The 22281-nt window shown below is 39.0% G+C and overlaps 1 protein-coding gene across 2 annotated transcripts in view; it reads right to left on the bottom strand.

The window, feature by feature from the left end:
• SPIN1 (spindlin 1) overlaps positions 1-22281 on the bottom strand; it is a 65926-nt gene that overhangs the window by 24596 nt on the left and 19049 nt on the right. The window contains exons 2-3 of one of the 2 annotated variants that reach the window (XM_057548305.1): positions 17811-18023; positions 2260-2308 (exon numbers count right to left, since the gene is read on the bottom strand). In XM_057548305.1, coding sequence (XP_057404288.1) covers positions 2260-2308; positions 17811-17862 — 101 coding nt within the window. In that variant the 5' untranslated portion in view covers positions 17863-18023. The remainder of the gene's footprint in view (positions 1-2259; positions 2309-17810; positions 18024-22281) is intronic. The other variant, XM_057548306.1, reaches the window with a different exon arrangement.

The following is a 22281-nucleotide window of genomic DNA, read 5'->3' as shown; positions in this document are numbered from 1 at the left end:
CTTGCCACAACTAGAGAAAGCCCTCGCACAGAAGCGAAGACCCAACACAGCCAAAAAAAAAAAAAAAAAAAAAAAATCACTGTAGGTAAATTCACCTTACATGTCCCCCAACTACACTTCCCTTCAAGATGTAACTTCAGTGCAGATTTCCCAAACAACCTCCTGGGAAGCCAGGAAAGGCTTGTCCACCAGCCTGTCCCCCAAACACACCAAGGACCCTAGCCCGCAAGAAGTACAAAAGTGTGTTTCTATTTACTTTAAAAAATGAGAACAAGACTCAGCTACACAACGTTTCTGGGTGCAGAGGCACTGCTCCAAGCACTTCAGACCCGATTACCCGAATCCCCTAGCACCCACGGGGACAGGAGGTGCCGTTCTCAGGACGGTGGCTCTGCCAGCATTTGTCTCCTGGGCGTTCCTGTGACTCTCTCTCAAGCAAGCAGAGGCATCTGCGCGTGGAGTTATTATTGCTCAGTCCCCCTGTACCAACACGGGAAGCGAGAGGAGGCATGACCACGGGTCAGTGGCTGCACATGAGGAGTCCCGAGTGCCTTACTTTCTGGAGAGCCACAATGGGGGCAGGCAAGGAGAGTGAGGCTCCAGTTCTGCTTTCCTGTATTTGCTTGCTGTAAACACTTCATCTGTAGAAAGGATTCTATGATAAAAAGCTGAAAACCTCACTGTTCTAGTCCAACACCATGACTTTACATGAGTTAAGCAGAGCACCAGGCACATGAGGGAACTTGGTAAGGCCCACAGCTGAGCCAGTGGGCCTTCCCACTCCAAGGCCAGCCTCTCCACCAGCCATTATTCCCACTCACCCCTCCAAGGACAACTATTAACCCCTTTCATTTGTGAAATGTGGAAACTTTTGTTTCAGTTTTTTTCCATCCCACCCATCTTGAAATTTGCACTGAGATTAGAAAAAATAGGAAAATGACTGATAACTTTTCTTCTCACTTCAACTTCTCCCTTTTAATATGTTCAAAACATCTACTCTTTAAGTGAGACAAGCACACCTCATATTAAAGCACTAGATCAAGTTCCCTGCATCATGCAACATACAGGATGAGAAACCCTTCTAGCTGTACACATATGAACTTCAAAAACTGAACAGGTAGGTATTCAAGCCTTGTGTTTTAGGGGAAAAAAGATGAACAGTTCTGGTTTTGCAAAATTAATGTGTAATTTACTTTCATTTCCCACTGTATTTAAGTTTTTTTTTCATTACCTTCTATTTGTGCCAAGAGGTGGTTTACAATTTATGGTAATGATATGATAATCAGTGGAGATATAGTACATAAATTATCAGATTACTGAATATGGCAGAAGATGTGAAGGTGATGGGCAAATAAATGAAATTTGAGAAACGCTTTATCGAACCTCAGGACTTGCCTTATCTTCATATTTTTACTTTCCAAGTCATTTCTTAAACTGAATATCACAAATATTTACATTACATATACAAGTATTCATTTAAATAGAGACATGTTTAGTTTAATCACCAACAATTACTGAAAGGCACCTTTATTCATCCAGACCTTCCACGAAAGCCCAGAGGACTCACACTCTTTGACCACTACAGTGCGGTGACCAAGAGGAGCAAGCATTTCAATATAAGTAATTTGAAAATAATTGCTATAGGAAGAGTCTTAGGAGGTGCTAGGGTCAAGGAGAGTCTTCCATATTTAACAATCCATGATTAAGACTCATACAATCATAACTGATTTGTTAGAGAGGGTTCCATGGTGCAGCAGCTGTCACTACTGCACAGTAGTGGATACTGTGGATACTTGTAAAATCTATTAAATAAAATACAGTACCAGTGGATATTGTTATTTACGATAGTATCTCAATTTTCTTTTTGGACTAACTACATTACACACAAAAGAAGATTTCAGGGAGGAAAAAAGTTGCTTCTATTCTCTAGTACCTATAGAATTTAGGATTTATAACACATTTGTCACTTAAAATTATCTTTCAACATACATATGCTTTCTCTAAATTACAAGCTCCTCATTCATTTGAAAATCTTATAAAGAAGTGAGTGTGCCTGGCAGAGTGCTAGCCAGGTCCTCAGTGCACAGGGATTAGGTAGCACACCACTACTCGGCGTGTAGCAAGGCTATGTGTGGCGCTGGCTGCTCTGAGGCAAGACCTGCTCATACAGGGAGAGGGCCTCACACAGATGACCTCATATCTCATGTAACCAAAGACCGCAATTTGCTATCTAAAAAGGCAAGTTTCAGGATTGCTTACTTGTGGGATGTCCGTTTCTTCATCATGCTTGCAGATACACCAGCATGGCCTAAAAGAGAAGTGAGTATGAGTCAACAAAAACTGAATAAAAAATAGTTCAAACTCAGGAAAAAGTTAACTTATGAAAAACTGCTATATAAAGTATGAAATTAAAATAAACCGCAAGGGAATTCCCTGGTGGCCTATGGTTAGGACTCTGCGTTTTCACTGCCGAGGGTCCAGGTTCGATACCTGTTTGGGGAACTAGGATCCCACAAACCACGAGGCGTGGCCAAAAAAACCCACAAACAGCCAACGTGTAACAATACCATTTGTTTACTTATCTTTTAAATAGGAGCTATAAGGGATTCTGGGAAGATAAAATGACAGGGACAGCAGTTTACCTCCCTAAATCGGCCATAAAACACAAAACCAAAATCACATGGACAAAAACTACAACAAAAAATGGCAATCCTAGTCATAAAGTACTAAAAGGTACAGAACTTGTCTTCCTGCCACAAACAACTACAAAATGGGACAAGAGATATGACACACCTGGATCCAAACATCAGGACAACAGGCAGCAGAGGACTACGGAACCAGGGAGCAGAAAACCCACGCAGGGGCCCCCACACCAACCAAGTGCATCCCGACAATGACTTGTGGATGATGGTTCATGAAGGGAAGACCAAGAACACTGTGGTTCTGCTACACTGAGAGTCAAATGGGAGTTGCGGAGGGCGAGGTGGCTGGGAGTTGTGGATCTGAGTGCTGGCAAGGAGAGAGATCTCAGAGGGAGCTCCAAACATCTGGAAGGGGAGGGGTGGTCTTAAGTCTGGCTAGATATTAACCTGCAAAGGCATGAGAGTTGTTCAAAGTCCATCTAGCCACCTCTTTGAACACACAGGGCAGTCAGTAAAAACCATAAAAAGATAATCCCTTAACCAGAAGGATGAAGTAGCCCTAAGAATAAAAGCTGCTATAGACCCATCCTAGCACCTGCTTGCCAAAACAAACTCCAATATTCATTAAAGGACATCAATAAAACCCAGTGCTCCACAACACACTTCAAATGTCCAACACCCCAACTAAAATTATTAGACCTGTGGAAAAGCGGCAGACTGTAACCCCATAACCAAGAGGGTTACTACCAAAACGATGTAATTAGCAGGCAAAGATGTTAAAAGAACTATTAACAACTATGCTCAAATAGCTAAAGGAAGACATAAACACTTAAAATAGAAAAATGGGGGTGGGGTGGGGAGAAGAGAATAAATAAATGAAACTGGTGAAAAATACATGATCCAAAATGAAAGAAAAAAAAAATCACTGGATCTGATTAATAGCAGATTAGACCCCACAGATAAAAAGACCAGTGAATGTGAGACATTACAGTACAACATATCTAAAATGGAACACAAAGGAAAAAACTAGGGGAAACAAACAGCCTCAGTGACTTGTAGGACAATATCAACTAGCCCAACATAAATGAAATGCACTCCATGAAAGAGAGGACCGAGGGGTGAAGGAAGAAAAAGTCTGACAAAAATAATGGCAGAAAGTTTTCCAGATGTGTAAGTACATAACCATGGAGCCAAAGTAAGATAAAGACAAAGGAAAAAACCACACCAAGGCACATCCTAATCAAATTTCTGAAAACCAATGACAAATAAAATATTTTAAGCAGACAAAGAATAAACACACCTTAAATTTAGGGAAACAGAAAATACTGGCTCCAGAGTTGTCAGAAACAATGTAAGCCAGAAAACAGTGGAATAAATCTTTAAGGTGCTGCTAAGATAAACAAAATAACCTACCTGTGGATTCAGAATACTATAGGTAGCAAAAATCTTTCCAACCCCAACAATATTGATAATTTCATTAAACATAATCTAAATGAATCAATTAAGAGACCATACAAAGAAGGAAGAGACGATTATTAACATCAGACAAAGTAACCTCAGGACAAAGTTATCAGGGATCAAAAAGGACATTCCGAAATGATGAAAGGATCAATCAAGAAGCCATACCAGGGAGTTCCCTGGTGGTGCAGTGGTTAGGACTCCAAGATCTCACTGCCGAGGGTCTGGGTTCAATCCCTGGTGGGGGAACGAAGACTCCACAAGCTGTGAGGGTGCGGCCAAAAACACAAAACAAAACAGAAAAAGGGAAGCCATAACAATCTTAAATGTATATGAACCTAATTATAGAATACTGAAATATACGGACTTCCCTGGTGATGCAATGGTTAAGAATCCGCCTGCCAATGCAGAGGTCACAGGTTCGATCCCTGGTCCGGGAAGATCCAACATGCCACGGAGCAACTAAGCTCATGTGCCACAACTACTGAGCCTGTACTCTTGAGCCCATGTGCTGCAACTACTGAAGCCTGTGCACCTAGAGCCCGTGCTCTACAAGAGAAGCCACCATGAGAAGCCCGTGTACCACAACAAAGAGTATCCCCCACTCTCTGCAACTAGAGAAAGCCTGCGCACAGCAACGAAGACCTAACGTAGCCAAAAATAAATAAATAAATGAATAAAGAATACTGAAATATATAAAGCAAAAACTGACAGAAGTGACAAGGAAAAGTGACATAATTATATTTAAAAATATGAACGCTTCTCAGTAATTAATATAACAAGTGGCTAGGAATATCAGAAAGGATATAAAAGACCTGAACATCACAAACAGCCAACTAGGCTTAGCTGACATTTACAGAACGCCAATCCAATACTGCCAAAATAAAGATCTTTTCTAAGTTCACATGGGACATTAACCCAGATACACCATATGCTACTCAGAATACAAACCCTCAATACACTTAAAATAACGTGAAATCATACAAAGTATGTCCTCTAACTATATCAGAATCAAGTCAGAAATGAATAACAAGGTATTTGGAAACACCCCAGTATTTGCAAATTAAACAACAATCTTCTAAAACTTCATGGTTCAAACACAAAATCACAATGAAAATTCAAATATTTTGAATAAAAATATGAAAATGAAAACAATCTATCAATATCTGTGGAATGATGCAAAAGCATGCTTACTATATTGATCAAAATTCACACTAAGTAACAAGATCCACCTGGGTGGAGGAAGAAGGCTTCTGGGTTTTCTGCAAAGTTCTCTCTCCTTGGCCTTACATTAAGACATGCAATTTTTAGACATAAATTTCTGTACTTACATAACATTTACAATTCTAAGATGTTAAATGAAAAAGGAGATATATGGTCAATTGGTCTGTGTAAGATTGTCCATTCTACTTCATAGATAAAAACAGCGAGACATTACCCCGATTGCTTAGACAGCCATTTTCCCCCACTTTCGCCTAGCATGCTTATATACACTGCATGAAGTGGGCAGCTCATAGATGAAGGTAAGCTACAGACTGAACAGAGAGCAAATCTATCCAGAGCATCCCTGGAACATCCCTAGGCTTACAGCAGATGAGCATAACGATATAAAAAATGCAAAAGTAGACGTGAAAATACAGGATTCGATCAAGATCTACTGGAATTGTACCTGGTGTCAGGATCCCTTCCCTTCCCTTCCACACTAACTATACAAGGAAAGGGCAGCTGACGTTAGCATTTGGTACGCCCCCGGCCTAACACCCACGCCGCTCCCTGAATCCTAGACACTTAACAGGCCCCAGACATCGCCACACTCCCCACAAAGCTGACTTTCCCATTTAGATGAGTACCATGACAAAAACAATCTTCTGATCACTCAAGAAAAGGTAAGTTGTTCGTAATTAATCCTTAATTCTTAAGTATGGATGGACAATGATCAATAGTCAAACAAAACAAAAAAACAAACAAAAAACCCAGTGGTATGAGAAAGATAAAAATAAGCATCACTGTTTGTAGTTCCAAGACCTACGAAGATTAAATAAAAGAACTGGTATCCTCAGGAAAACTGAAGATACTATAGTCATAAAATGGGAACAAGTGGCTATAAAAAGGGAAAACAAGAGCTCTTGAAAATTAAAATAAATGAAGAGAGAGAACTTTCCATTTCCAGTCCGGCATGTTAGGAGCTTGGAAGTTATCACTCTGTCCTAACAAGGGCTGAACAAGCTGAAAAATCAACAACTCTTCTTAGATTGGTGAGAGAAGTGAGGTTACAAGGAATCACACTGTCCCCAAAACTGGAGACACAGAGAATCACAATTCATGGTAGCAGAATCCTCTGCAGGAACCAGTACCTGGGTAGGAAAACCTGAAAGGCAGTTGACCAACTGCTAGAGGCTTGGTGTGGACAAGTCTGAAAAATAAAAACTCCAGGGGACCTAGTCATGGGAAGGAAGGGGGCTCCACATTTTTGTAAGTTTTACCTCCAGAAGCACCATCAGGTTCTCACAGTGAAGAGCAGAGAAAAACCCCCGTTTGCTTTCAGCAGAGGGAAGGGAGAAGTACTACCCCTTTTGAAATACACCAAAGTATTCTGTTCTTACCAAGGCCTGCCCTTGAGAGAAACTATTTTATTGGAGCCTTACTGTATCAGGGCCTAAGTGACCAGAGGGAAGGGAAATACCCAACTCCAACTCTCTAGCTGTCCCCTGGTGTGACAGGAGTTTCAAGGCTCAGCCCCCTAGCCACCCTGTAGGACACAAGAGGGGAGGAAACTGAGAAGCACAAGTGAAGGTCACAGCCCGGTGAGGCAGACTCCCTGAAGACTAAAACCTCATCACAGAACTAGTGTATCTCTCCCTCCCACACCACACCACCATATCACTTAAGGCTCATTTACCAGAGCTCCTTTTACCCAGAATATCATGTCTGGCTTTCATCAAAAACTGTGAGGCACAGTTTGAAAAGACAGAGCAAATACCAGAATCAGACTCAGATATGGCAGTGATGCTGGAATTATCCAACTGAGAACTTAAAATAACTATGAATAACATGCCAAGGGTTCTGTGTGGCTGAACCACACTGACTCTTCTTTGTCAGCTCCATCTTAGGCCCACAGTCCCACCCCCTCCCCTTTCTGCGTGACTGAGCTTTAGCTTACTCACAAGAAATGCACCCAAAGCAGGTTAAGTTTCCTATCAACTTTTACCCTTGCCTTCACCTGCTATGAAAACTGGGAGAATATCTTTTGCTGATGCAGATGGTTAGTGGACATGAGACCCCTGAGGCAGGGAGGAAAAACCCCAGTCCCATCTGTGTGGGTGTGCTTCTCCCTTAGTAATCAGATTCCATTTTTAGCTTTGGCTCCTTTAAATCCCCCTATACTCCTTTTGGTGGTATGGAGTGCAGCTGCAAACACCTATGGATGGTCGTCCAGCTGATCCTGCCTGTGTATAAGTCACCCCACAATAAACTTCATAATTGCACTTTATGACTGCTTCACTTTTTAGTCTCAAAGACTAAAAAAATTAAAGAACCCTATAAATGGACAGATAGTCTATGTTCATGGATAGGAAGAACCAACACTGTCAAGATGTCAGCTCTTCCCAACTTGATCTGTAGATTAAATGTAATCCCAATCAAAATCCTAGCAAGTTATTTTGTGGGTATCAACAAACCGACTCTAAAGTTTATATGGAGAGGCAAAAGACACAAATAGCCAACAGGATATCGAAGTAGAAAAACAAAATTGGAGGACTGACATTACCCGACTTCAAGACCTGCTATATAACTACACTAATCATATCAGTGTGGTATTGGTGAAAGAACAAAGAGATCAATGGAATAGAATAAAGAGCCCACAAATAGTCACCCATAAATACAGTTAACTGTTCTTTGACAAATGAGCAAAGGCAATACAATGGAGAAAAGACAGTGTTTTCAACAAATGGTGCTGGAACAACTGGACATCCACATGTAGAAAAATGAATTTAGACACAGATCTTATATCCACTACAAAAATGAACTCAAAACAGATCATAGGCCTAAATGTAAAACAAAAAACTAGCAACCATAAAACTCCTAAAAGGCAACATAGGAGAAAATCTAGATAACCTCGGTTATGTTGAGAACCTTTTAGATACAATGCCAAAGGCACAATCCATGAAAGAAATAATTGATAAGTTGGACTTAATTAAAATTTAAATCTTTTGCTCTGTGAAAGACACTGTCAAGACGATAAGAAAATATTTGGGAAAGACATATCTGATAAAGTACTGTTATCCATAACATAAAGAGAACTTTTAAAATTCAGCAATAAGAAAACAAACTGATTAAACAACTTTTAAAAAATGAACCAAAAACCTTTACACTTCACCAAAAATACAGAGATGGCAAATAAATGTATGAAAAGATGGTCTATATTACATGTCATCAGGGAAATACAAACTCAAAACAATGAGATACCACTAACACACCTATCAGAATGGTGAAAATCCAAAATATGTATTGACAACACCAAATGCTGGAGAGGATGTGGAGCAACTGGAATTCCCATTCATTGCCGGTGGGAATCCAAATTTGGAAGTTTCTCACAAAACTCTTACCATATGATCCAGCAATTATCCTCCCTGGCACTTATCCAAAGGAGGTGAAACCTTACATCCACATAAAAGCCTGCACATGGATGTTCATAGGAGCTTTATTCGTAATTGCCAAAACTTGGAAGCAAGCAACAAGATGTCCTTCAGTAAGTAAACAGATAATCGGTACTATATTCAGACAACAGAATATTATTCAGTACTGAAAAAAAAAGCTATCAAGCCATGAAAAGACATGAAGAAATTTTATGACTCCAACTATATGATATTCTGGGAAAGGCAAAACTATGGAGACAATAAAAGGTCAGTGGTTGCCAAGGGGTAAGGGGGAGGTAGGGATGAATAGTTGGAACACAGGATTTTTAGGGCAGTGAACCCATTCTGTATGATACTATAATGGTGGATTTGTGTCATTATGCATTTGTCAAGACCCACAGAACATAAAACAGCAAGAGTGAACACTAAGGCAAACTGCAGGCTTAGGATGATGCTGATGTGTCAATGTGGTACCTTCACTGTAACACACGTATAATTGAGTGTGGGATGCTGCTACAGGGGAACACTGGGGAGAAGTGGGGGGTACATGAGAAATCACTGTACCCTCTCTGCTCAATTTTGCTATAACTTAAAACTGCTCTAAAAAATAGTCTATTTTTTAAAATTCTTTAAAAAAAAATAAAGAGGCACTAGACTTATTCTTTGACCATCAACACTGGGCTAGACAACAAGAGGTAAGTGATGCCTTCAAAACTGAGGTAAAATTATTTTGAATACAGAACTCGTAACCAGATAAATTACCAACTGGCATTTACAGTCATGCATGGCTCAAAATTTAAACCTTAAACAAATCTCTCAAAATTATTGGAGGATACTCCAGAAATTGAGAGAAAAGCACTGTAAACACAGAGGATCTGAGAAACCATGTTAGACGTTCAGCGCAGCTTCTGAGAAGTAGGCTAAGAGACCCATACAGATGGGAGCAAGAGACAAGGGACTCAAGGAAGATTTTCTCCAAGAAGCTGACTCCACACAATAGAGAGTATAAGATAAATTACTCATACCACAGACAAAAATTAATATCTCTGACATTAAAAGAGCTTCTGCAAGTAGAGAAGAAAAAAATGGGTGAGATAAGAACAGAAAAAGGCCAAAGAGGCATTTACAAGTAACACAAGACATGCAGCCTCACACATACAACTACACTGAGATATCATTCCCACCCATCAGATGGACAAAAATCTACATTGCTGACAACATACAACGCTGGTGAGACTCTGTGAGAAACACATATTACTTGCTGGTAGGAATGCAAAACGGTACAGAGCCCATTGAGGGGAATCTGGTGACATCTCACAGAATTACATACACATTTAAGATCTGATTCAGTTCTACCTCTAGAAATCTATCCTAATGGCGCTGGCAAGACAAATGGACAAGGTTCTTCACTGCAGTTATTATTTCTAATAGCAGAAGAGTAGAAACAACCTAAATGTCCAAATAACTGACTACTGAACAAACTAATTTGGTACATCCACGCAATGGAATACTGTTCAGTTGTAAAGAGTCATGAGCAATTTCTCTATATACTGCTAAGAAGAGGTCACCTACACATACTGTTAAGTGGAAAAAGCAAATAACAGAAGAGTAGGTAGGTGTGTATATATTCACTGGGCACCGATGTCAGTTAGTTGTCAATGGTGGGTTATATCACCCATCTGAGGATCACAGATTTTCCAGTGGAAAACAGAACAAGACCCTTTATTAGGTAGCTACATCTATTTGTTGACTGAAATGAGAAAAAAAGCCTAATTTACAAAATAAACTGTTCAATGACTCACCAAACCATTACTTAAACTGTACTAAACCATGACAGGCAAGTAAAACTATATACACTCAAACTGTTGTAACAAGCTCATTCAGACACATGTTCCAAAATAACCAACTTTTGACTTAACTTTGCATGGACTCAAATGTTCCAAGGATAAAGACCAATGTCTGTTCCAGCAACTCATTTGGATTAAAAATACCAATCCCCCTACACACCACACTCATTGCCTCCAATCCTATTAACTCACTCATTCCTCCCCTGTGAGCACCTTTCTCTCTTGTGAAATTTCCCTGGGAGGCTGTCAAGGTGACAGTCTCCCTGTTGATCAGCAATTTTAATTAGCCTGGCTTTACATGATCAGCAGTGGTCTCTGGGGGTGCCACTTCAACAAACAGAAAAATAGTATGACTTTATAACTTTAAGGGAGAAATGAGGAAATCTGAGAGGTGTTAAATACTCTCATCATACAAGCAGGAAATCTGAAAATCCATCTCTGAAGAAAACATTCACAAGAGAAAACATTCACAAATAGAGACGAAAAGCAAAGAGACACTAAGACATTCATAAGAGGCAGAGCTAATTCAAGAAAGGCTTTTTAAAAATGCAACTTACAGGGGCTTCCCTGGTAGCACAGTGGTTAAGAATCCACCTGCCAATGCAGGGGACACAGGTTCGAGCCCTGGTCCGGGAAGATCCCACATGTCATGGAGCAACTAAGCCCACGTGCCACAAGTACTGAGCCTGCGCTCTAGAGCCTGTGAGCCACAATTACTGAGCCCGCATGCCACAACTAGTGAAGCCCACGCACCTAGAGCCCGTGCTCCACAACAAGAGAAGCCACCACAATGACAAGCCTACACACCGCAACGAAGAGTAGCCCCTGCTCGCCACAACTAGAGAAAGCCCAAATGCAGCAACGAAGACCCAATGCAGCCAAAAATAAATAAATAAAAATAAATAAATTACAAAAAAAAAAAAAGTTTCTAGAGAAGAGGGAAAATAACCACTGGACACATACAAAGGTTCAGAAATGAAAATGGCATACAACTTCCCCAAATAGCAACACTGGATCTCAAAGACAATGAATGGAGCAATGCCTGGAAAATTCTGAAAGAAAAAGTTATTTCCAACCTAGAATCTTCTCCCTGCCAAATATAAAGCATGAGAGTAGAATAACAACAATGTTGATACAAGGTCCAAAAAAACTTCCATCTTCTATGTGCATTTTAAAAAATTCTTATTAGAGACAATTTCAGGAAATCTGAGAAGTGGAAAGTAAAGAATATGAATGAATCACTATACATTCCACTTGCAGCTTTAACAATCAACTCATTCACTGCCTACTCTTGAAACTTTTGAAGACGTACATGCTTTACCTAGGCAAGAGTACACACTAAGAGACAAAATGCATGGGAACCAGGAGGAAAGGAGAATCTAACATACAAAAGAGGAAAAAGAAATTCCAAGGATGACAATGTTGCATCAGGTCGAGAGAATAATCAACAGATTAGAAAAGGACAGAAGGCGCTAGGAAAAAATCCTCTAAGAAAAACACGGACAGATGGATTATCTATCACATTTGGCATGCAGGAAATTATACTGAGAGGAGTTTTCTAAAGCTGTTGGAGGGTTTAAGAGACTTCAACTTGCAAAGAAACTTAAACAAATAGAAAAAAACTAAAGCAATCACTAAACTCCAGGAAAAACATAATGTGCAAAAAAATAATCATACTGCATTACTTGACTCAAAAGTTCAGAACTTATGCAGTAATCATGATAGAAACAATAAGTACCATTTTAGCCAAAACTTAGAAGGCTAATAAAGAAGTAGTACAACTGTCCCTGTTTGCAGATGACATGATGCTATACATAGAAAGTCCTAAAAGATGCTACCAGGAAACTACTAGAGCTCATCAATGAATTTGACAGTTGCTGGATACAAAATTAATATACAGAAATCATTTGCATTTGTATACACTGAAAACAAAATATCAGAAAGAGAAATTAAGGAAACAATCCCATTAACCACTGCATCAAAAAGAATGTATCTAGAAATAAACCTACCTAAGGAGGCAAAAGACCTGCACTCCAAAGACTGTAAGACACTGATGAAAGAAATTGAAGACGAAAGATATACTGTGTTCTTGGAATGGAAGAATCAATACTGTTAAAATGACCATACTACCCAAGGCAATCTACAGATTCAATGCAATTCCTATCAAATTACCAATGGCATTTTTCACATAACTGCAACAAAAAATTTTATTTGTATGGAAACACAAAAGACCGCCAATAGCCAAAACAGTCTTGAGAAAGAAGAGCTGGAGGAATCATGCGCCCTGACTTCAGATTATACTACAAAGCTACAGTAATCAAAACAGTATGGTACTGGCACAAAAACAGACATAGAGATCAATGGAACACGATAAAAAGCCCAGAAATAAACCCGCACACTGATGGTCAATTAATCTACGACAAAGGAGGCAAGAATATACAATGGAAAAGAGACAGTCTCTTCAATAAGTAGTGCTGAGAAAACTGAACAGCTAAATGTAAAACAGTGCAATTAGAATATTCTCTAACACCATATACAAAACTAAACTCAACTGGATTAAAGACCTAAATGTAAGACTGGCTACTATAAAACTCCTAGAGGAAAATTCCAAACACTCTTTGACATAAATCACAGCAATATTTTTTTGGATCTGTCTCTTACGGTAATGGAAATAAAAGGAAAAATAAACAAATGGGACCTAATTAAACTTAAAAGCTTTTGCATAGCAAAGGAAACCATAAACAAAATGAAAAAAGACAATACGGATTGGGAGAAAATATCTGCAAATGATGCTACTGACAAGGGATTAATTTTCAAAATATACAAATAATTCATACAGCTTAATATCAAAAAAACCACCCAATCAAAAAATGGGCAGAAGACCTCAACAGACATTTCTCCAAAGATGGCATACAGATGGGCAACAGGCACATTAAAAGAGGCTCAACATGCATTAATTAGAGAAATGCAAATCAAAAGTACAATGAGGTATCACCTCACACCAGTCAGAATGGCTATCATCAAAAAGTCTACAAATAATAAATGCTGGAGAGGGTGTGGAGAAAAAGGAACCCTCCCTACACTGTTGGTGGGAACGTAAACTGGTACAGCCACTATGGAGAACAGTATAGAGGTTCCTTAAAAAACTAAAAACAGAGCTACCATATGATACTGCAACCCGTGCACCCCAATGTTTGTAGCAGCACTAATTATAATAGCCAAGACCTGGAAGTAACCTAAATGTCCGTCAACAGATGAATGGATAAAGAAGATGTGGTACGTATATACAATGGAATATTACTCATCCATAAAAAAATAAATGAAATAATGCCATCTGCAGCTACATGGATGGACCTAGAGATTATCATACTAACTGAAGCAAAGACAAATATCATATGCTATCACTTATATGTGGAATCTAAAAAAATGACACAAATGAACTTACTTACAAAACAGAAATAGATTCACAGACATAGAATACAAACTTATGGTTACCAAAGGAGACATAATGGGGGAGGGGGATAAATTAGGAGTTTGGGCTTAACATATACACACTATTATATATAAAATAGGTGAACAACAAGAACCTATTGTATAGCAAATGGAACGATACTCAGTATCTTTTTAAAAAAAATATCTTATTTATTTATCTATCTGTCTATCTGCCTGTCTGTCTACGCCAGGTCTTAGTTGCTGCAGTCGGGATCTTCGTTGCAGCATGCGGGATCTTTAGTTGTGTCAGGCGGGATCTTTTAGTTGTGTCATGCAAACTCTTAGTTGCAGCATGTGGGATCTAGTGCCCTGACCAGGGATCGAACCCAGGCCTCCTGCATTGGGTGCGTGGAGTCTTAGCCACTGGACCACCAGGGAAGTCCCAATATAATCAATATCTTGTTAATAACCTATAATGGAAAAGAATCTGAAAAAGAATACATACATATGTACATGTATATACACACAACTGAATCTCTTTGTTGTATACCTGAAACTAACCCAACATTGTAAATTAACTTTATTTCAATAAAAAAATTAAATATTGACTTCATTATTTAAAACAAAAAAAAGTTAACGGGAGAAAAAGATGTTACGTGAAAAAGCCATCATCCTCAACAGGTTTCAATACATATCTAAATTTGTCAGATCAAGAGAAATTTGTATACTCATGAAGGTAAACATCAAAATAAATGGAGTGCCTACTTTTTGATATAAGTCTCCGGCACTACTTGACATTTCACCCATGAATTTTTATTGATTTGATAAAAATAAAATCAAGGTTTTAAAAATATTTGAACATAGCAAAAATAGTTGTTAATCTGAGTATTAGGCACATGGATATCTATTACTACCATTCCCTGTACGTATCAGTATAATGTCATAAAAGGAGGAAATTTGCAACCTTTGGTAAACTAGTAAAAATGAAGGCTAACTCTAAAGGAAAAAAAAAATATGAAAAAAGTTTTACTGTATAAAAGGACTTGCTGCCCAACGTCATTAGGTATATATAAACTACCACTTTAGTAACCAATTAAATTCCAACATATTTATATAAATAAACCTAAGTTATTTTAAAAATAGAAATCCCTGGAACTTCCCTGGTGGCACAGTGGTTAAGAATCCGCCTGCCAATGCAGGGGACATGGGTTCGAGCCCTGGTCCAGGAAGATCGCACATGCCGCAGAGCAACTAAGCCCATGTGCCACAACTACTGAGCCTGTGCTCTACAGGAGCCCGTGAGCCACAGCTACTGAGCCCACGTGCCACAACTACTGAAGCCTGCGCACCTAGAGCTCATGCGCCTCAACAAGAGAAGCCACCACAATGAGAAGCCTGCACACCACAATGAAGAGTAGCCCCCGCTCGCCGCAACTAGAGAAAGCCCGTGTGCAGCAACAAAGACCCAACGCAGCAAAAATTAATTAATTAATTAATTTTAAAAAAATAGAAATCCCTGATATGTTGAACTAGGTACATAAAGAGAATGTAAAAAATTCAATTTTCAAATGTTTATTGATCACTCACACCCTAACGTCAAACACTGTCAGGTATTAGGAGTTGCCCACTGTGGTGGTTTTAAAACATGACCACAATTCTCTGACACTTCTCCCGTGCAGCAGAGTACATGCCCACTCCCTTGAACCTGGGCAGACCTCTGAGACTGCTTCAGTGAACAAAACGCAACAGAAGTGAACCTGTATGACTTCCAAGGCTCCAAGAGAAGAGACCATGCCACTGTGCCTGTTTCTCTTGGGATACTGCATGAGGGCTCCCAGAGCAAGTAAGTCCAGCTACACGATGGCCCACAGAGGAAGAGAAACATCCTAGGAGCCTTACCCACTGAAGGCCCCCACTTTAGCCTTTCAGATGGCACCAGACTAAGGGCATAGCTGAGGCACGATACCAACTCTGGAATGCCTATTTGGGCTTCCTGCTGCATGAGAAAAAGAAACCCCCTTTGCGTGTGAATTTTCTTTACTTGTAAATGGGCACATTTGTTACTGATACAGGGATTTACAAGTAACAAAGCCTTTGTCTGTGTTAACAGGAAAAATGATTAAGACTAGTTTATAAGTAATACTGATCAAGGTATCAGTAATCTCTCTAAAATAGAGTATAATACACAACAGTGAAAAACAATAAATGACCCCAGGATTTCATATGTTAAAATATTCAACAATAGGCTGATTAGAATTTACAGAGTACCTACTTTGTCTTTAGCACTATGCCATATGCTCTAAAAAATATCAAAAGAGTAAGAAAATGTAAGATCAAAGTACTGGCTAGGATTAGACAATCTCTCCCTTAACAGTAACATCTCTTGGTTTAGCTCCTTCAATTACTTACACCATACTACACATCACTTTAATCAATTCTCTCTCCTAAGAATATGACTAAATTAGTGCAGAAAATAGGAGTGCTGAATTTAGAATGGTGTGCATAAAAAGAACTTGAGGGTACAAATTACTATTTCAAATGACAGAAACATGGGGCGTTCACTGATCAACAAAAATTTGACAGCAATTTTTGCAACTAATGAAATAGAATAAACATTTCGTTATAAACAGTAGGATCAACAAAAAAAAAATGCTTTTTGCAGAGCAGCTATAATGTGCCAGGCACCTACCTAAGCACCTGACACACAGAAACACATTTATTCTTCATAATAACCCCAATAGATACATACCATAACAGTCCCATTGTTTAGATGAGAAAAACCAAGGCTTAAGAAGATACAAAATGCACCAATGTTTATACAGCTAATAAAAAGAGCAGGACAGAGCTGATGAGCCGAGTTGGAATTTAAATAGTAACCTCTCAGGTGACTTACACTTCAGTCAGTTGCCACTACTGCAAGTTAATCTTACTGACAAATATTTAACAGTTAAATCAATATTATCTTTACAAGAGAGGAACTAAAATCAAAGAGAAAAGAGAAACTTAAAAATCTTAATCCCTGTGGCTCTTCTACAAAGGAATTCCAAACACTACAGTTAATAAATAAATTCTATATCACATAGCAACCACTTGTATGATTAATAGTAATTTTCCTAGCAGAATTCTCAGATTCATTTATCAAAGAACCTTAATATGTTATGACAGGTTTTTTCCAATATTCAAATGTATTTCTGGAACGGAGAAAAACATAAACCTTAAAGAAAATACTACTTACCTATTTTATTTTGTAGCCTATAAGATTTTTACCTTTGCTTTTAGGGTGGACAAAAATCATGCAAAGTCTAAACTTCTAGTATCGGCTGTGTGCCACAAAAATAAGAATTAATTTCTATTAAATATTCATTTCATTTCCATACATTTCATTCCAGTAAAGTTCTTTCAAATAAACACACAAAAAACTGAGCTTACCTTTTTCCCTATAAATATCCTAAATCTCACTAAATCTAATACTCAGCTAGTCATCTCACTTTCACATCTTCTTTCAAAAACAAATGATAAATCCTTTGTTTACTATAATCCTATAAGTATTTACAATTCACTTGCTGTATTTACTGGACATCTATAACTTACTGCAAGAGACCACAGGAAAAAAAAATTAATATGATCCCTACCTTTCCAAAACCTAAACCTGTTTCTTTCACATGTGTATGTGTTTAAAATACTGGAAATCACAAAGCTTTAGGAATAGCAAACCACTAGGAATTACATGAGAGCATTTCTCATTTTTACAACTGTTTTAAATTTATTGTACTAAAGTGTAGAACTGCACTGCCTACCTGCATCAGCTCTGGACCGCTGGCCAGGTGTCTTCCCGAATGGGGTCTTCATTCATCTGTATTTAAGTGAGCAGCAGAGCTGCTGGACTAGGGTGAAAATTCAGTATGCTCCAATTTGAAACTTTTCACAGAATTTCAATGTTCTTGTTAATCCATCATCCCAAGCGCCTTTTTTTAATAAGTTCAGCAAAAATACGTGAAATCCTAAGTACTCTGTAAGACAGTGAAATAATAGTTCATTCATTACTAGAGCATCACAAAGCAAACTACTCCGAGTAAGCCATCAAACATGACAAATTTTAAACGTAACATCAGCTAAAATACACTTTGCCGGGAAGCAATTAACTTTATTTCCTCAGAACTCAGTGCCAAGGACAACACAGAGGAGCAGGAGAAAAGGAGGTACTAGACCCCTCAACAAGGAAAAGTGCAGTTCCTCACAGGTCAACTGAACATAATACAGCATCTGGCTTCCCCCATTGTATCCCAACCCATTTTGCTGGCAGCCAATCCATTTTGCTGGCAGAAGTCAGAAAAGGGTAGACACTGGCATGTCAGAAAAGATTTAGACTGGCAGGGCCCATATTCTTGATGGGACACAAAAAGACCCAGCAAGGCACTGGAGCGGGCAACAGAGGTGTGGCAGGTGCATGGTGGAACAACAGCTGGAGGGTGAGGCAGCCCTGGAAACTACTTCAAGTCTGAGCCACAGCTAGAGGTGTGGTCAGTAAACCAGCAGCCTTGGGCAAAAGAAGGGATTGCAGCCAATAAGACTTCGCAGTTCCCTTTCTGCTCCCAAGCTTCGGGAAACCAGAGCGGAAGATGCAATAACTCTGGAGGAGCCTCAAAGAAATTTCCACACCCATGCAAAAAAGTTAAGTCAGTTTATCATTTAAATGAAATTTGGGTCCAGTTTACAGTCCATGTAGTAAAACATATATGGAAACGTATTCTCATAAAACACAAAAATAACCACCACAAATTTCACTGAACCACATGACTACGTTCAGTTCTCGTTATTAGTCATCATGTCTACATCGTACAGCCATGCATTCACAGGTTTAAGAATTGAAGGGAATGCATTTTCTAGAGACTAAAATTCAACAAAATAGTTAAAATAATTAAAAAGCCTAAATAACAAGGGAGAGAGGAATCATTTCAACTGGTAAAAATTCTTAACTATATAAAACTTCAAGGGAAATTTAAAAACAAATGGCTTTTATAATTCATTTAATGAATATTCAGAATGCCTACTGTTTGAAGCTTAGGTAGGAGGAGACAGACAGTACACAAATAAGTAAGGAAAATAGACAGTATTTCAAGTGGCAATAAGTTATACAGGCATGCCTCAGAGATACTGAGGGTTCAGTTCCAGACCACCACAATAAAGCAAATATTGCAATAAAGTGAGTCACACTAATTTTTCGGTTTCCAATGCATATAAAAGTTATGTTCATATTATACTGTAGTCTATTAAGTTTGCAGTAGCATTATACCTGAAGAAAACTATGTACATACCTTGATTTAGAAATACTTTATTGCTAAAGATGCTAACCATCATCTGCCAATGCCAGGTTGCCACAAACCTTCAATAAAACAAGGTACGCCTGTACAGAAAAAACATGGAAGCAGCACCTTTTCTGAAGGTGACTTTTCCCATGCAAGGTTCATGTGCTCTTCCTAGGAGCTACAACCAGCCTGTATCCCCACCCACTGAGCTAAGGAAACGAAGTCTAGGCTGTCATGACAACAAAGTCTAGGCTGTCATGACAACAAAGAAGTACACTCGTCCTTCCCAAGGCCACCCAACAGACATGTAAGCCTCGCATCAGTCTACCTCTTTCAGCACCAGAAATCTCAGGTTCCCCATTCAATTCTTCCAACTCTGATGCATCTTTCCCTACTGGAACCCTACAGCCCTCTTCCCCCATCTGCCCAAACCTCTCTGCTGCCTTCTGAAAGGCAGTCTGTCTGTAGCAAAAGTCTATCTAGGGTCCCCTCCATCCAGCAGCTCTCTCCAAAGTGGTTGTGTTCCCCAAACAACCTTACTTACACAATTTCTCCTACCCCAACACCCCAACGTGGAGGCAAGTGCTATAGCACTAGTAGTAACAGGCCCCCCTTTTCGTTGCAGTCATCTACCTATTAATCCTCTAGTCATATGCACACACTCCTGAAGATCTTGTTTTCCATCACATTCTTGGCAACATATGATCTTTTGAACAACGTGCCCCCTTGGTTCTCTGACATCCTCACTTCAAACTACCTACCCAACTCCAGCCAACTATCTCCACAGCCACAACCTCAACCTTCTCGTCACCAATGACTACAATACCTCTGGAATCTTTGTTTCAAGCATCTCACACTCAAAACCACCTCTGATCATTCCACTTTTCCTACACCAGCAGTCCCACTCCAACAAGTCTGATGCAACCACTACCTCCAAACTACAGCTTGACCTTTATCTTCCTTGGGGACTAACTTCCCTCATTACTCAGCTTAGATTCCACAGATGGTCAACCACTATAGTGACTCCCTTGCTTCTCTCTTCCTGTCACTTTCTGGCAAAACCCTAACCCAACTCCTTACCTACTGCACCCACAATTTCAGCCATTAAATGGGGCTGAAAAACTTCAACTTTATAATCTCATATCTCAAGTGGGCATTTGACAATACCAAGCCCACCCTCAGCAGATACGGTTCCTTTCTGCTAGTTAGACAGAAGCAAACAAAAGAAAACTACTCATCTTCCCACCACCAAATTCACCAGCTGGTTGGTAGCCTCTGCTACTATAATAACAGATAAACTGTGTTTAAATTCAACCCTTTCGTATGTTTTATCAATCCCATCTCTATCTTCTCTATCAATTTCTGTTCTCATCGGTATACAATAAATAATGCAGTATTTCCCAATTTTAAAAACATCCCATGACTCTGCTCCTTTTCTCTGACACTCTTCACAAAGCTGCTTCAAAGACTGAAGAATATTTTAATCTACACAAGTATCAACGTTTCTTAACTTAATAAATCAACTTGGTTCTATAACATGAAAAATTTAGCTTACTGATGGTCTAAAGAGTATGCACCCTTCTCACTAGCAGATTTAAGCTTACCTTGGTATGATTTTCTACTGCTTACCACTTCATTAAAATTTTCAGGTTGAACTTGTTATAATACTTGTAAAAAGTATAAGACACAGATTGAAAAAAAGAGTTGCAGAAGAGAAGGATATAGGAGCTTTTTGAATAATATAAGAAAACAAAATTCCAGATAAAAGTCCTTCCCCATTTTTGAGTTGCAATTACTATTCCAACTGCTTGATCTTATCTTAAATCCTGAGACAGCACAATCTCATTTCTAAGATAGCAGGAGTCATAATTTTTTTCAAATATTACACAAAATGTTGTCAAATGGAGCTTAAATTGAAGCCAATAAAAAAGATAGTTCTGTATTCAGGACTAAACCCAACAGATTGCTAACACCATTCAGTGAAAGGCTGTTAAAGAATAATGTTGCACAGTACCAAAGAATCACCCCAAATTACCTGTTGATTATAAATGCTTCTTGACAATGGAGGGATCAAACAATTCAACACCACTAATTGTGAGCCAACCACATTTTAGAGGCTTCCAGATGTGATGTGATGCAAAGTACATCATATCATTATAAAACATTCTTGCCGGGGCTTCCCTGGTGGCGCAGTGGTTGAGAATCTGCCTGCTAATGCAGGGGACACGGGTTCGAGCCCTGGTCTGGGAAGATCCCACATGCCACGGAGCAACTGGGCCCGTGAGCCACAATTGCTGAGCCTGCGCGTCTGGAGCCTGTGCTCCGCAACAAGCGAGGCCGCGATGGTGAGAGGCCCGCGCACCGCGATGAAGAGTGGTCCCCACTTGCTGCAGCTGGAGAAAGCCCTCGCACAGAAACGAAGACTCAACACAGTCATAAATAAATAAATAAATAAAAGAACGTGAATTTCTTTAAAAAAAAAAAAAAAGCCTCTCCCTAAAACCCCTTTAAAAAAAAAAAAATTCTTGCCAAAAATACTTTATCTAAATCTACTTGAGCCTCTAGACCTAATTCCCAGTTTTTAAGAAATACAGGTGATACAAGAGAATGTGAGAAGTTTCTACAAGACAAATGGAATATACTCTTTAAAAGGTCAATGTCATAAGAAAAAAAGGTAGACATACTGCTCTAGATTAAAAGAGACTAAAAGCAGACAGCAAGCAAACCCTGAATGAATGGTTTGGAGGAGAAAAAGCTATAGAAGACATTGAAGTCTGGGGAAATTTAAATAGGGTCTATATAGTAGATGACACATTATGGAATTTTCATTAATCTTTAAAAGCACAATAATGACACTGTAGTTATACATGAGAATATATTTATTCTTAGGAAATACATGCTGAAATTTCTACAGGTAGGCTGAATTAATGTCTGCAAGTGAATTTCAAATAGTTCACGGAAA

The sequence above is a fragment of the Balaenoptera acutorostrata genome, chromosome 6 (genome assembly GCF_949987535.1).
Source record: "Balaenoptera acutorostrata chromosome 6, mBalAcu1.1, whole genome shotgun sequence".
NCBI classification, from domain to species: Eukaryota; Metazoa; Chordata; class Mammalia; order Artiodactyla; family Balaenopteridae; genus Balaenoptera; species Balaenoptera acutorostrata.
The sequence above is the reverse complement of the archived record's forward strand: the minus strand, read 5'-3'. Positions and strand labels throughout refer to the sequence as shown.